At 45.9% G+C, this 15,112-nt stretch overlaps 1 protein-coding gene across 1 annotated transcript in view; it reads right to left on the bottom strand.

Annotated features, from left to right (window-relative positions):
• LOC142576750 (putative ATP-dependent DNA helicase HFM1) overlaps positions 1–15,112 on the bottom strand; it is a 295,132-nt gene that overhangs the window by 235,051 nt on the left and 44,969 nt on the right. Inside the window, exon 3 of the mRNA XM_075687030.1 lies at positions 8,727–8,916. Coding sequence (XP_075543145.1) covers positions 8,727–8,916 — 190 coding nt within the window. The remainder of the gene's footprint in view (positions 1–8,726; positions 8,917–15,112) is intronic.

Consider the following 15,112-nt stretch of genomic DNA (forward strand, 5'->3'; position numbering starts at 1 on the left):
CACAAGCAAAATTTGCACATTGGTGCAGCAGGACGGGACGGAATGGGGAGCACCAATCACGATGCGTGTAAACAGAGAGTGTATGTCGCTGTGCGGACTGCAGGAGCAGGCGCTTACCTTGAGAGGCTGTTGCCCAATGCAACTGACCAGGCCGCCACATACGAGAAATGTAACACGGCAACCATGACCAAGTGGTACAGCACTGAAATGTGACTATGCAATCAAATCACTTCAGCGTACCTCTAACATAGCGCATTGGCACTATAAACTATACATTGGCTACGATCCACATGACAACAGTGAGCATACACGCACACGGGTCACTTACAGCCCATTCAACCGTCCGACTGCAGGCATACTGCTTGTCTTCGTCCCACATGGTGGTCTGGTAACAAGCGACAACCAGTAGCACAAGCAGATTGAACAGTATGTCCTACCTGTTTGCACTGACAGTCGCCATTGAAGATGAGCAACTTGCATTGCAAGGCAATCGGGTCACGCAAGCATCTGCTGCCGCAGCCAACATAGCGACATGGAGTAGCCGGCATTTCAGCATTACCTCCTTTCCAACCTGCACATTTCTTTTTGTTCCTTTGCGTGCCGCTGATGTGCAACTCACACTTGGTGCTCCACATTCTCTAAATATAGGCATGGTCGGTTTTGTGGGCATCACCATTTTGCAGCCAGTTTTGCAGGCCTTTCCACCCAGGTGGATATCAACTTCATGCACTTCGGACCATGTAATCCCGTATGATAGTCTCCGGTGACGCAAATTCATGGCCGAGGAAGGCCACAAGTGAACTTTGCACATGGCAGCAGCAGGAGAGGACGGACGGGGTGCATCAATCACGGTGCGTGTAAATTCGCAGTCTACGCGGCTGTGCGGACTGCAGGAGCAGGTGCTTGCCTCGAGAGACTGTTTCCCACTGCAACTAACCAGGCTCCCACATTCGAGAAACATAGCACAGTGACGAGTACGAAGTCGGACAGCAGCGAAACCAGATTCTGCAGTCAATCACTTCAATGTAGCTTGCGCGAAAACAGGCTGTCGAGCAAGAATAACAATCCTGAACGAGACTAGGAATTAAATATGGGAATAAGAAAGCTTGCATTCAAGAAAGAAGCCAGTATACCTTGCAAGCACCGAAAGCTAAAGCCAAAAACATTAAGAAAAGTTTAGTGCTACATAGCACACGGTGCAAAGGCCAATGCAAGACACACGCCAATGCCGCATCAGCTATTTCAGGAGAGGAATTGCACATGGCAACGTACACTAGAAAATACTGCTACAGACATGTTATGCTACTACACAGTGACTGGTATTAAGTATGAGCAAAAAATCGGTTGACCATTTTTCTTTGGATGAGGAAGAGGAATGATCTCTAACAAAAATATGTAATGAAAAAGCTTCGCAAGGAATGCTAAGGCAAGGAAGAGAGAAGCTGTAACTCTGCGCAATAAGGCAGCTGTTTCCTTGTAAATAGCTGCATGAATGTTTTATATCCCGTTTCTATACTTACTTGATTTGTTGTAAATTATTGGACTGCGATAATTAGTGCGTCGAAAGCGAAATTCTAAATTATTGGACTGCGATAATTAGTGCGTCGAAAGCGAAATTATTCGTTTAAGCATAATTTAGATTGGAATAAGTACATGTGTCCCCAATAAAACTGTTCGTACGCAATTGTGAAGTTAATAGAGTGTGTTACATTCATCATTGCCGTGGCATAAAAACCATACGTACAAAAATACGGAAAGAAAAGGTTTTATGGATTGTATTTATTTGAAGTAGTAGGTATGAAGTATGGGGTTAATAAATAATAATAACAATTATAATGCACAAGAAGCGTACGTTGCAAAGATGACAAAGCGCGACGCTATAAAAAGCTGCTGGCATCAATACCTGCACAAGCTCCACAAAGCTGTTTTGTACCTGTGCCTCTAAATGAATGCTTTGTAAGGTGTCAGCTGCTCAACCCGCAGTTTCGACTGAAGAAAAAGTGTGGAGTGGTCAATAAAAGCATACCGCTGCTAGGAGAACCGAGCCGCGATCCCTTCATTCAACCCGTATCCCCGAACGTGCCGCCGGCCTCTTCTCCGTGACGTCATTCGCCGAGCACTCAGGCCTTCTTGTCTAGGAGGTGCTGGCGCTGCGCGCAGGAGGGTGCAAGAGGATAGGCGAGAACACGTGATCCGGCTTTGGACGACAAGGGGAGAGCAAGACTCGCGCCACGCGCGAAAGATGGCAGCAGGAGCGCACACAGCTAGAGCAGCGTGCGGATGATTACCTTGGTTACGGTGAGGTCGACGATGATGGTCAAAGAGCTGCGCTTTAAAGAAGAGCATGAAAGATACCCAGATGGAAAAGGAGCTGGTGCTGACATGTTTCAACTAAACGAAAGCCAAAGAGAAAATTCCGAAACGCATAGCCACAGGGCTAGACGAGGTTCCCGTTAGGCTTATTGATGAACTAAGACCAAAAAGTAAAGGAGCCCTGTTGAAAGCAGTAGAAAAAAGTTTAAAAGATAGGCGAATACCAGACAGTTGGCGACAATGTGAAACGAAGAGAGAGAGACAGAAGAAAGGGGAAACGCAGGGAGGTTAACCAGATGGGAAAATCCGGTTTGCTACCCTTCGCTGGGGAGAGAGGGCAGTGGGAGGTAAAGTGATAGCACAGTAGAGATAAAGAAAGAAAGCAACATAGACATACAAGCACAGTCGGTCACTGTCGCGGCAAACCGTCAACGCACAGCACAGTAGCACTTGCAGCACTATAAACATCTGTTCAGGCTACAGCCGCTTATGCAATTCTGTTGCCCTTTAAAACTGCAACAGTGCCCGCGCCGCCCTCCGCTGCGATGGCTCGTGATGTCGCCATTCTAAAATAAGTTCCTCTGTTAGAGGTCTTTGGTAAAAGCGCGCTATCGCGATTGCGATCGAGCGATCGTCTCTGTAAATTGTAGCGAGGACAGCCACAGAGAAGGTGTTGAAGAATCTCTTCGCTACCACAGTCATCACACGAGGCATTAATAATAATATTTGGGGTTTTACGTGCCAAAACCACTTTCTGATTATGAGGCACGCCGTAGTGGAGGACTCCGGAAATTTTGACCACCTGGGGTTCTTTAACGTGCACCTAAATCTAGGTACACGGGTGTTTTCGCATTTCGCCCCCATCGAAATGCGGCCGCCATGGCCGGGATTCGATCCCGCGACCTCGTGCTCAGCAGCCCAACACCATAGCCACTGAGCAACCACGGCGGGTACATGAGGCATTGTCGGCCCTTCCGATTCGGTATGCAAAAAACTTAGTGAAGGCCAGCCCGAGCCATATTCGACAAAGCAGGATAGTTTCGCGACGGTGGAGTCCCGCTGGAATGCAGAGGCGTAGATGGGAGTCTAGAACTGAGGTCAAACAGCGCGAAAAAGACAAGGACACAAGGAAATAAATACCACAGGCAAGCGCTTGTTTGTGGTATTTGTTTTCTTGTGTCCTTGTCTTTTTCGTGCTGTTTAACTTCAGTTCTAAGTATTAACCAACTAGCCCTCATCAAGACCTTACTAATGAGAGTCTAGCTTGTGCAGCCGGTTGTTTTGAAAACTTCCTTTGTTCCACAAGGAGAACATGACATCACGGGTGAGCATTCGAATTTTTCTGGCGGCATCTGTCCTTGATAACGGTATCGGCTCCTCTTTATCGCCTTGAAGAGCCAACCGAGCAGCGTTATCGGTGTGTTCGTTCCCTATGACGCCGCACTGACTTGAAAGCCACTGAAATGTCACGTGGTGTCCTTTCTAAGTCAATGTATGGATTAGTTCCCTAATCTCAAATACCAGTTATTCGTGTGGTCCAAGCCGCAGGGCTGATAGCAAAGACTCCAGTGCTGCCTTCGAGTCACTGAATACTGACCATCTTCGAGGTTGTTCTTGGCTGACGAGACGAAGTGCAGCGCGAAGAGCTGCAAGTTCCGCAGCCATCGGTGTCGTTGGGTGACACGTCTTGAAACTGATGGTGGTGGCTTTCGTTGGGAAAGCCACGGCTCCAGAGGAACACTGGAGAGTTGCCGATCCATCAGTATAAATATGTACGTGGTCGGCGTGCCTCTCGTGCAAAAGGAGCAGAGTTGGTTGTTTAAGAGCAGGTGATGACAGGTCAGATGTTTTCCTGATACGGGGAGGTGCACTGCAGGTCGAACCAAACACCATGGAGGAATCGGTGGCTTAGTTGCGGGAGGGAAGCCTGATGGAAGGTTCAGTAAAGTGTAAAGTAAAGCAGCGAGTGTAGTCATTTCTCTTCACCCTGTCCGTGACAGTGCGCTGCTTCACCAGCAAGGTCTGCTAATGGAAGGCGGGTGTAATAATCCTAAATCGTAGTACAAGATGATGCCTGTGGCCTTTCTGACGGTAGTGTTGCCAGATGATGGGAACGGGCACGGGCAAAGTGCCTAATGTGCACTCTCAACACTTCCACCGCAATGTGTGTTTGTATGGGTTGGTCCGGGGCGATTGCAATAGCCGCCACTGTCGATGTGCATTTTGGCAAACCAAGACAAATTTTGAGAGCCCGAGCTTGAATAGAATGAATAGAAGTGGAATAAATTTAATTTATAAAGGAAAGGGAGAGAAAGATATAATTCACTCATACAAACCATTGATCATTACATCCGTAACATACAGGTTAGCAATGCAGGCAAATACAAATGCAAGCATGGGCAGACAATAATGGCATTTTGGGAGAACTTCAGGGTAGCTTTAGAATAGGTACGCGTCTGGATAATAACTTATTGGTCCTTACTCATTCTATTGAAATATCCAGTGTAGAAAGGAGACCGTTACATGTGGCCTTTTTAGACACTACAGGAGCGTATGACAACGTAGACAGCAACATTTTGTGGGATATTCTGGAAGGGAAAGGTTTGGGCGATGCTTGTATACAGCTTTTTAGAGAGATTTATCTAGAAAATGCCGTTTGCGTTGACTGGGAAAGGATTAGGAGCGGGAAGATAGTAGATATCAACAAGGAACTGAGGCAGGGGTGCCCTAATTACCCCCACTGCCGCTCATTAAGTGCATGGTGAGGATGTAAAGGGCGCTACAGGAAAGTAGCACCGCATTTAATCTCTCATACAAACAGGCGGGTACAGTAGTGGAGCAGCAGCTTCCAGGTTGGCTTGTTGCTTGCTAACAAGCGAAGTGATATGCAATGTCTGGTTAACATCTGTGGAGAGGAAAGCGATAATTTAGGTCTGAAGTTTAGCGTCAAGACATAATGTGTTATGGTATTCGATGAAAACAGTTGGCAAACAGTGTCTATCCATGGCCAGGAAATACCTCGGGTGAAAGAATATTAATACCTTGGCATATGGATAAACGAAGTCGATAGATAGCTGCAAACGCAAGAAAAACAATAACAGCAAAGAGAAAGAGAAATGCGGCCATAATGAAACACAGAGCACTATTAGGATACAATTGGTACGCGGTGCTCCAGGGTAAATGTAAAGGTGTAATGGTTCCAGGACTTACTTTTGGAAATGCGGTTGTTTGCTTTCAGGGGTACAATCGGGACTCGATGGGAACCAAAGGTCAGTGGGACGCCTCTCATTGGGCGCTCACGGGAAGACTGCAAATGAAGCTGTGTAGGGTGATTTGGGCTGAACTAGTTTTGGAGTGAACGAAGCTCGCAGTAAAATTGATTATGAAGAAGGACTGAGGAATATGGAAGAAAGTAAATGGGCTGGGAGAGTTTTCAGGTATTTATACAGGAAAAACATTGAGTCACAGTGGAGGAAAAGAACTAGGAAGCTTACCAGCAAGTATGCGACCTCATGGGTGGCGACAATGGAAAAGAAATCTGCCATGAGTGACTACTTAAGAGGAAAAAAAACAAAATTGGGAAATAAACAACTTATGATAATTCAAACGCAAGCTCATAGCTTTTCGAAGCGAGATCGGGATGCCTTAGAATTCGCACCTATAAAGCGAGATATAAAAAGGAAGAAGAAGCATGTGCTTGCTGCGGTAAAGCTAGGGAAACGATGGAGCATGTTTTACTAGAATGTGAAGATATATGCCCAGCGGTCTATTTAAGAACCACTGGCCTCCTTGAAGCCCTTGGGTTCAGTGAGAGCAGGGGGAAAATAAACATGTCCGCAGTAGGGATTAGTGGATGAAAAGTAGGGAAACTACAAGCAACGGAGGCGTGCAAAAAAAATTTAATTAAAGGGGTTCAGAAAGTTTGATTAAGAGAGTTCACCGTGGGAATTTCTTTCTTTTCTTTTTTTCTTCTTTTCAGCATAGGTAGGACATTAGGCAATATAATAACAAGAGCTTGATGGGAATGTGCTTCAAGCTGTCCCATCTAGAATGGACCTTAAAGGTCGGGCTCTGTGTGTAAGCGCCACGTGAGAGATACATTCAGGCCCTCCGAGAACTAAACAAATAAGTAAACGGGCCAACGACGTATCGTCCGCTTCTGAATAAACGGGAGACCAGCGCACGCGACGCGCACGCAAGGCAAGACGTGGACGGGACGAGCGTTTGACTCTTCGTGGAAACAGAAAGAGAACTACGCATGCGCAACACCGCTTGGGGCAGAAAAGAGCGAAAACGGCATCATGTTGGAGGGATGTCAATGTAATTACATTATTCTGTTAAAATCAACGATGAGGTTCGCGCTCACACATCTTCCAATGTGATGTGCTTCTACAGTCTCCTGCCTAGGCATGCACCATTTCCGGAAATATTAAGCGGCAGAAAAAAAACTTGTTTGCTCACATATTTATTCTATGATAGTTAAAGAATTTCGAGGAAAATTGAAACTCCTGGAAATATAGCTGAGATTTCTTATTCCAGCCATGAAATAAAATAATAATCTTTAGATACACGGCATAATTACGCAGAGAACGCGAACGCCTTGTTCTACGAAAGACTGCTAATCCGGTGAGTGGCATAAACGTCCCTCAGTGCCTACAAGTCACTCTCTCTCTCTGGGCGCGCTTGCAATTGAAAGCGGTCGCGGCTGCTTCCACGTTCAAGTTGTTCAATGTGTGAACCCTCACGTTCAATGTTCAGTGCGAACCCTCAGCCATTTTTCGCGTCGGGATCATTCTTGCAAAGTCAAATGCATAATGTGTCATTCCCTCGCAATTGGTCAGTCATTTATACCTCGCACCGCGAAAGAGTGGAATAATCTGCCATCGCACGTTGTCACCGAAACAAATGCCTTGCTCTACGCAGTACCGTGCATACCTAATATATCACGTTTCGCTCTCTGATTTGTAAACAAATTTTTTTAATGTGCCGATAATCAAAGCCTCCACGACAGTGTCATAGTTTGTACGAATCATTTAGAGTTGCTGTACAGATAACTATCACTTTTTATTTTATTTCTTTTGTGTTTGTACGTTGATGCACTGTAATTAATTTTGTCCCGGTTTCGTTTTTTCCATTGTATTTACATTTACGCACTGTTTACCTCACCGATGCAATTAGCCTATGTAATACCCTCCCTAGAGGGCCTTTAGGGTTATTGTCAAATAAGTGAATAAATAAATAAATTAGATTGTGCGCAGACGAGTTTCCGAACACGTGTGAGTCTGTTCGGAAGCTGGTTGACGAGCATCTCCAAACAAAGACCAGTTTCGCTCGCGAGTGGCAAATGGCGACGGTCGTCTGCCGCAGCCTAGAAGCTGCAGAATGTCAGCGGCTGATTAGTGCAAAGGCCTCGCCACCGGGTTGGCGGTTCCACGTGACTCGCCGATCCCCAGGCGCCAGTGCTGGACGTTCCTACATTCCGCCATACGTATGGAAGCTACGCTGCGTTTTCCAAACAGTAGTTGAAGAGAAACTGGCTGAGGTGGTGGTAATTCATGTTTTGGAAAGCGCTAAACGGACAGAGACTTCTGCGAAGAAGAACGCGACACGGGCGCTGAGTCGCAATAGAAGTCTATTTCGAGGAATATAGCATTTAAAACGACTTCGGTTGTGAGTCGATGCCCGTGTCGTGTTCTTGGTTGCCTACGTCCTTGTCCGTTTAGCGCTGTTACATTGCAAAGCATGAAGTTTTCAAAACAAAACTGAAAGCATATAATGAAAGCACTTGAAAGGTGTATCTGCCGCCTTCATATCGTCGTCATCGCTTATACAATTGTAAACAGAAAGTAGCAATTATAACTGCGTTGGAAATTTTGATGGTTTCGTACCACTTTCTCTGTGTTGGAAAAAACTGTGAAAATAGTTTTCTTTTCCAAACCCTTTCGTTAATTTGTTCCCGGCCCTTACAGTTCGTGCTGCGTTGTTCCTTCTCCGGCGGAGCTAATTGAGATTAAGGAACGTGGGAAAGCAAGCGCACTCTCTACGTTGCAGCGCCCAATGTCCCACTGTGCCCGCCGGGGTCAGTTTCATATGCTCGCGCAAGCTGTCATTAATACAACGACCCGTCTGAACTTTTATATGCAGAAAAATCATGTCACTGAAATTGCCTCACCTTGACAACGGTTTCAGTCTGTCCCAAGCGGCGTTGCGCGCGCTGTATTATTATTTTTTTTTCTGTGGAAGTTTCTTAAAGCATAGACTTAGTCGTGAGTCCCGTCCCTTGCTGTAGGCGTAAGTTATTCAGAAGTCTGCACCAACTCGCCTGGCGAGAAACTACCTCCAACCCCGAGCTCGTTTTCCGCGGTTTCACAATCGGTCCACCGACGGGGCGAGACCGGGCAGCCGATACGTACCGTAGTGCTCGGGGTTCTCGAGCAGGCGCACGTGGAGGAACGTCTCCCTGGCCCAGGCGAGGCAACCGCTCAGGTCCGGGCGCGGCAGCGAGCCCAGCACGAGCTCGGCGTTCAGGTGCTCGGCCAGGCCAGCACGCAGCAGGCTGCTCTCGAGCACGGCGCCCCCCTGGCACTGCGCCTCGTACCCGGCCTGCGAGGGCGCCGCTGCTGCGTGCACAGGCGCCGCCGCTCGATGCCGCGTGCATCGCAGGCGCGGTTGATCTTTGCGATTCGTACTGCTCGCTGCTGCGCTAGTCGGTTCGACGTATGTGGAAAATAATGACGTGGACAGCTTTCTCTGGCGTAGAAGGGCACATGTCGCACTGCTGCGCCGCCCGGGAGGGTTCGACAGCGCTTTTCCTCTTCGGAACAGTTACTGAACCGGCGTAACTTCCACGTGCGACACTCTCGCATTGGCCCAAACGCGGAAGGAAAATGAGAAAAATAGGTCGAATTTAGCACTCGGCGGTGTACGTTTAATATTTTGGTGTTGTAAATGCTTGTGTTTTGCCTTCCCCATATTAAACTAAGGCGTGCGAGAAAGTGAAAATTTTATTCGGGAGCGCTCTGCCATGTGCGTGCTTTGCCACCTCTTCCCCTTCGATACCGCAGAAATTTGTCCGCGAGTACGCTGCAGTTGCGCCGCATTGACCATTGTTTCAGTGTTGGAATTACCAACTGCCGTATTATGATTCCAATTTATATCCTGTGCCATTTATCCCCAACTACAACCGCGTTCGCGCCTCCGCCACTCTGAGCCCAGACGTTGTCACCTTTTACAATACCATTATACTGTTACTACATAATTATAATAATTATAATTACAATGTGCATGAACCTTCAGTAAAGTGTAAGTCCAGTTAGTTGAGATCATCATCAAAGACCTACTTTTCACGTCCCGTGCAGTACGAGAGCCTCTCCCAGCGATCTCCAATTATCCCTGTCTTGCGTTAGCTGATTTCAACCTGCAAATTTTCTTATTTCAATCCCCACCAAATATTATGCCATCCTCGCCTGCGCTTCCCTTCCCTTGGCGCCCATGCTGTAAATGTAATGATCCACCGGTTGTCTGTCCTAAGCATCACATCCCAGCGCCATTCTTTTTTTAAATCTTCAGCTATCGGCTATCCCCGCTTGCTCTCTGATTCGCATGCCGCTCTCTTCCCATCTCTTTGCGTTAAGCCTAATATTTCTCACTCTAACACTCTATGCGCGGTCCTTAGCTTTATTGTTCGCCTCCAAGTTTCTACCCCGTATGTTGGCAAAGGTAGACAAACCCTGATTGTACAGCGAGAGTGGTATGGCATTGCATGATGACTGCAAGTAAATAGTTACCGCTGCGTCCCAGCAGCAATCGCAGTATTTGCGCCGTGTAGGCACCTAATTGTAAGTAGCAAAATGTAGTATTGTTATGTATAATGTTGTGATCTATGTGATGTAATATGTATCTTGTAAGTTGTAGTATGTAGTATCGTGATGCATTCTTCGGCTATGCATTGCTGCTTTATGTTTCACATGACGGTTGTTAGGTCAGATTTTGTATTATATTTATGTAGAATCGCACGCTGGGGGGGGGGGGGTGACTTGTAAATCTATGTATTAGCTATACAGTGCTGCTTTATGTCAGCAATGATGGGTTTTGTGCCATATTTGTACCCCGCCCCTGTAATGGCCCAACCGGCCAACAGCACCTGCAAATAAATGAAATAAAAAAAAAAATAAAGATTGCTCTGCCAGGGCAGTCTTCATCTTAAACATGCACCGAAGCGCATCACTAGCTATCCTTTCATTGCAAAGACAGGGCCGGAGGGCATTCGAAAGGCTAAAGGGAAGAAAAAAAAAGCATCAGACTCGTATGGTACAGATACTTCCATGACTTTATAGAGCGAAGTTAACGCGTTAACACATAGTCATAGCTGTCTGGTACTTCGGGCTCAAATCATTGTTCCGTAGTTAGTCATATCATAAGAAGCCAACAAACACTGACATCAAGGACAATATAAGGGAAATTACTTGTGCTTAATAAATATAAATAAAGAAACAATAAATTAATGCAAATGAAACTGCATGAAAGAACAACTTGCCACAAGTGGGGAACGATGCCACAATCTTCGAATTTCGCCTGCGATGCTCTGCCAATTCAGCTACCGCGTTTCCCCGCCCACTACTGCCTTGGGTATTGTTATTTCCTAGTAAAACCTTGGGAGTGCTAGCCAGCGCCACGACTGGCCGACCTTCGCAGCGCATCCTCTCTGCCGCAGGCATCACGAGGACGGGACCAGTTGAGCTTCCGCGGTTCATTATTCATGCGGTCCCTTATTCAATTGAGCTACCAAGTGCTCCCATATTCATGCAGCTGTTTCTGGCCTGCCTTTGGCTCCGATCGCCGTCAACTGTTCGCTACGTTAACTTCGGACACGTGAGCTTCGGCTGCGTAGAGCATCGCACGCGAAATGCGAAGGCTGTGGGATCGTTCCCCGCCTGCGGCAAGTTGTTTTTTCATCCACTTCCATTAATTTATCGTTCCTTCATTTAATTTATTAAGCACAAGTAATTTCCCCTATGTTGTCCTTGGTGTCAGTGTTTGTCGGCTTCTTATGATATGACTAACAAAAATCGAGCCCCTCGGTTAACTCCCTTTCTATTGTGTAACGTGGGTCTCGAATCCGGCATCATTGATGCCTTCAGGCACCATGTGTGGCCTTAATGACTGGTAGCCTTCACTCAAAAAGATCGCGTTCTCGTGAGGTCTGTGGCAGAAAGGATGTTCCACGTCCACCGCCAAGGTCTGTGAGTGGTAGCACTGGCTAACAGTCCCAGGGTTCTACAAGGAAACATGAATACCCCAGAAAGTGGATGGGGAAAGGGCGCCGCAGTAGCATCGCACGCGGAATGCGAAGATTGTGGGATCGTTCCCCACCTGCGGCAAGTTGTTCTTTTTTTCCATCCACTTTCATGTCCATTAATTTAGCGTTTCCTTATTTATTTATTTATTTATTATTTATTTCATAATACTGTGAGCCTGTCTCAGGCTCTGACAGGAGTGGAATGTACAATAGGTGGTACAACAGGTTTGGTGTTGCGGAACACGAATGAAAAGATACATAACGTATATAAAGAATAGAATCAAAAAGTGTGCAGAGTTGTAGAAACATACAATTCATGACTCCTAATCAAGAAGGCTATGGCTACAACACATTTACGAAAGCATTTTCAAAGAAAGATTCAACATTCGCAACAAAAACATCAACTGACACATCATTCACAATATGGCGGGGCAGGCTATTCCATAGTTCTATGGATCGAGGAAAAAAAGAAAATTTGAATAAATTACATCTAGCAGCAAATGGCCGTATGCACAAGTCGTGATGGGTTCTTTTGGAGTGGTGGTGAGGTTGCTTTAGGTAGACGTCTTTAGTTATGTTGATGCAATCATGATATAACAGAAAAAGAAATTTCATGCATGCAGTTAGTCGTCGGCATTCTAACGTCGAGATGCTAGCCCTTTTACGGAGAAGTGTCACGCTATCGTAGCGGGAGTAACGGGAATAAATAAAACGGAGTGCTAGGCTTTGAATTCTTTCAAGTTTCGTTTTCAGGTAAGACTGATGGGGGTTCCAAACTATAGCGCTGTACTCCAGGATGGGTCTTACTAGAGTCATATAGGCGTTTAGTTTTACATGCGCTGGTGCAGCTGACAATTTTCGTCGGATAAATGCAAGTTGTCGGTATGCTTTTGTACATATGTTATCTACATGGGATTCCCAACTCAATTTTTCAGTAAACGTTACCCCCAAGTACTTTACTTCATTATTACGCGTCACAGCAGATCCTGATAAATGGTAAGTAAAATAGATGGGAGTTTTTTTCCTTGTTATGGTGACAGATGACGTTTTGCTTACATTTATTTTCATATCCCAAGTTTTACACCAAGAATCAATGTTAGTTAGTGTTAAGTGCAGATTATTTTGGTCATCTTGTGAACGAACGGTAGTGTACACAACGCAGTCGTCTGCAAATAATCTCAGTACAACATCTGGAGTGACACAGGAAAAAATGTCATTTATATAGATTAAAAAAAGTGTAGGTCCCAATACTGATCCCTGTGGAACACCAGAGCAAACGTCTAGGCTAATTGATTTGGCATTTTTTATTTCGACGTATTGAGTACGGCCCGAGAGGTAAGCTTCAATCCAGGAAACTATGTTTGAATTAATACCAATCATTTTAAGCTTCTCTATTAATTTACAATGTGGGACAGAATCAAAAGCCTTTGCAAAGTCTACGAACACTGCATCCACTTGCAAACCAGAGTTAATAGCAGCCGCGAAGTCATGTGTAATTTCAAGTAATTGCGTGACTGTTGATAGCCCCTTCCTAAAGCCGTGCTGGTTTACATATAAAAGCTTGTTGCTTTCCAGGTAAGTTATGACTGCTTTGTTAATTACATGCTCCATTAATTTGCAGCAAGAGCTAGTTAGTGATATAGGCCTGTACGTGCTTACCAAGAGCCTATTCCCATTTTTTTTTAACACTGGGACCACTTTCGCACAAAGCCAGTCGGTGGGCACGGTTGCTGTTGCCATGGATGCGGAAAAAATTTTTTGAAGAAGGGGAGACAGCTGTTGCGCGTATCGTTTTAGAAAAGCATTGGGCAATCCGTCGGGCCCAGGCGATTTCTTTTCATCAAGCTGTAGCAGTAAGTCGAGAATGCCGCATTCTGTTATGACAAGGTCAGGCATGCGGGAGTGGTATTCCGCTTGATTGAGCTCTGATGTAGAAGCACGGGTGACTGGAAATAGTGATTCAAGGCGTTCGCAATGCAGTTTGCGTTATCCGTAATGGCTCCGTCCATTTCCATTTGGTCGATAGACGCCCCCGGTTTTGCCAGGTAACGCCAGAACTTTCTTGGCTCGTGTGTCATAAAATTGGTCAGCGTATTTGTGAAGAAATTGCTTCTTGCTGAAGAAATTTCTGCTCTGAGCATTTGCGAAAGAGCATTTATAGCATCGACGTTGGTTTTCTTTTTACGCATTCTTTGTAACTTTCTTTTGAGGTGCATAATACTGCGTGTAATCCAAGGTGTCTTCCTGTTTACTCGTTTTTTTATTGATGGGATAAATTTTTCTTCACAGTACGCTACTATTCGTTTCAGCTTTAACCATAAGTCATTCGCGTTTTCAAATCCAGACTGTAAAAGATTATCTAGCATTATTTCAATGTAATCAATAATACTGACATCGTCTGCCCTGCTGTAATCCTTGACAGATATACGAGATATACTGGTGATTTGGTTGGGACTGAAACTTAGGTTATCAAAAGTAAGGAAAAGCATTTTGTGGTCTGAGATTCCATTTTCGATACTGATATCAGGGTTTAGCGTCTTGGAAACGAAAGCAAGATCAAGAATGGAGCTTGCTTGCCCTTGTATACGCGTTGGCTCCCTAACAAGCTGAGTTAAAGAAAAACTAAACATAATATTCAGAAGCATTTAACTTATTAATTTAAGCACAAGTAATTTCCCCTACGTTGTCCTTGGTGTCAGTGTTTTTGGCTTCTTATGATATGACTGATAAAAATTGGGTCACTCCCTTTCTTCTCGTTTCTTCCGTAATTAGCGTCCTTTGCCGGTGTTCCGAGTTACAAGATGTTATTTGTATAAGCAAAGAAAAACGCGTTTTTTGCGCCACTTTAGGCGGTTATCTGCTTCCTTCCTCTAGCGTCCGCACAGTCTATATTCCGTCAGCGGTGGTGAAATTTTCAGTGAGGAAAACATGAAGCCCTTTTTCCAGAAGGGGGCGTTGAGAGGCAGATGTCGTCTTCCTGCGCAGAATGCATCTAGCACAGACCGGGGGCCTCTCTCGGCCTCTCCCTCTACTTCAGTCACAAACCTTGTGGCTATGTCACCAAGTGCTCCCTTATTCTTGACCTGCCTTTGGTTCCTGCCGCCGCCAACCGTTCGCTGCGTTAGCTTCGCACATGTCACCTGAGCAGCGTTCATTGCGTGCGCACGATCCTTGTGCATCTACGGCGCAGAGGCTGCGCCACGTGAGTCAACACTACGGCGCGCTTGGCTTGGGCGCCTGAATGTCATCGCGTCGTTGTGGTACCGTCCGTGTTACAGCTACGAAGGCCTCCCTGCTTACGTTCGGAATCTGCGGACGCGGCAACACCGTCGCGACTATGTCACCGATTGCTCCCTTAAGCCTGCAAGCCAGCGACAAGTAACACGGTTTTCAGAGCGACAACGCTTTTATGGTCGTGCTGCTGTGTCCACACGTACACTTATATTTTTTAGGCTCTGTCAGTGATTGTTTTGCTGTGGATAGTCGTTTACTTGTTCTTTC

The sequence above is a fragment of the Dermacentor variabilis genome, chromosome 3 (assembly GCF_050947875.1).
Source record: "Dermacentor variabilis isolate Ectoservices chromosome 3, ASM5094787v1, whole genome shotgun sequence".
NCBI lineage: Eukaryota > Metazoa > Arthropoda > Arachnida > Ixodida > Ixodidae > Dermacentor > Dermacentor variabilis.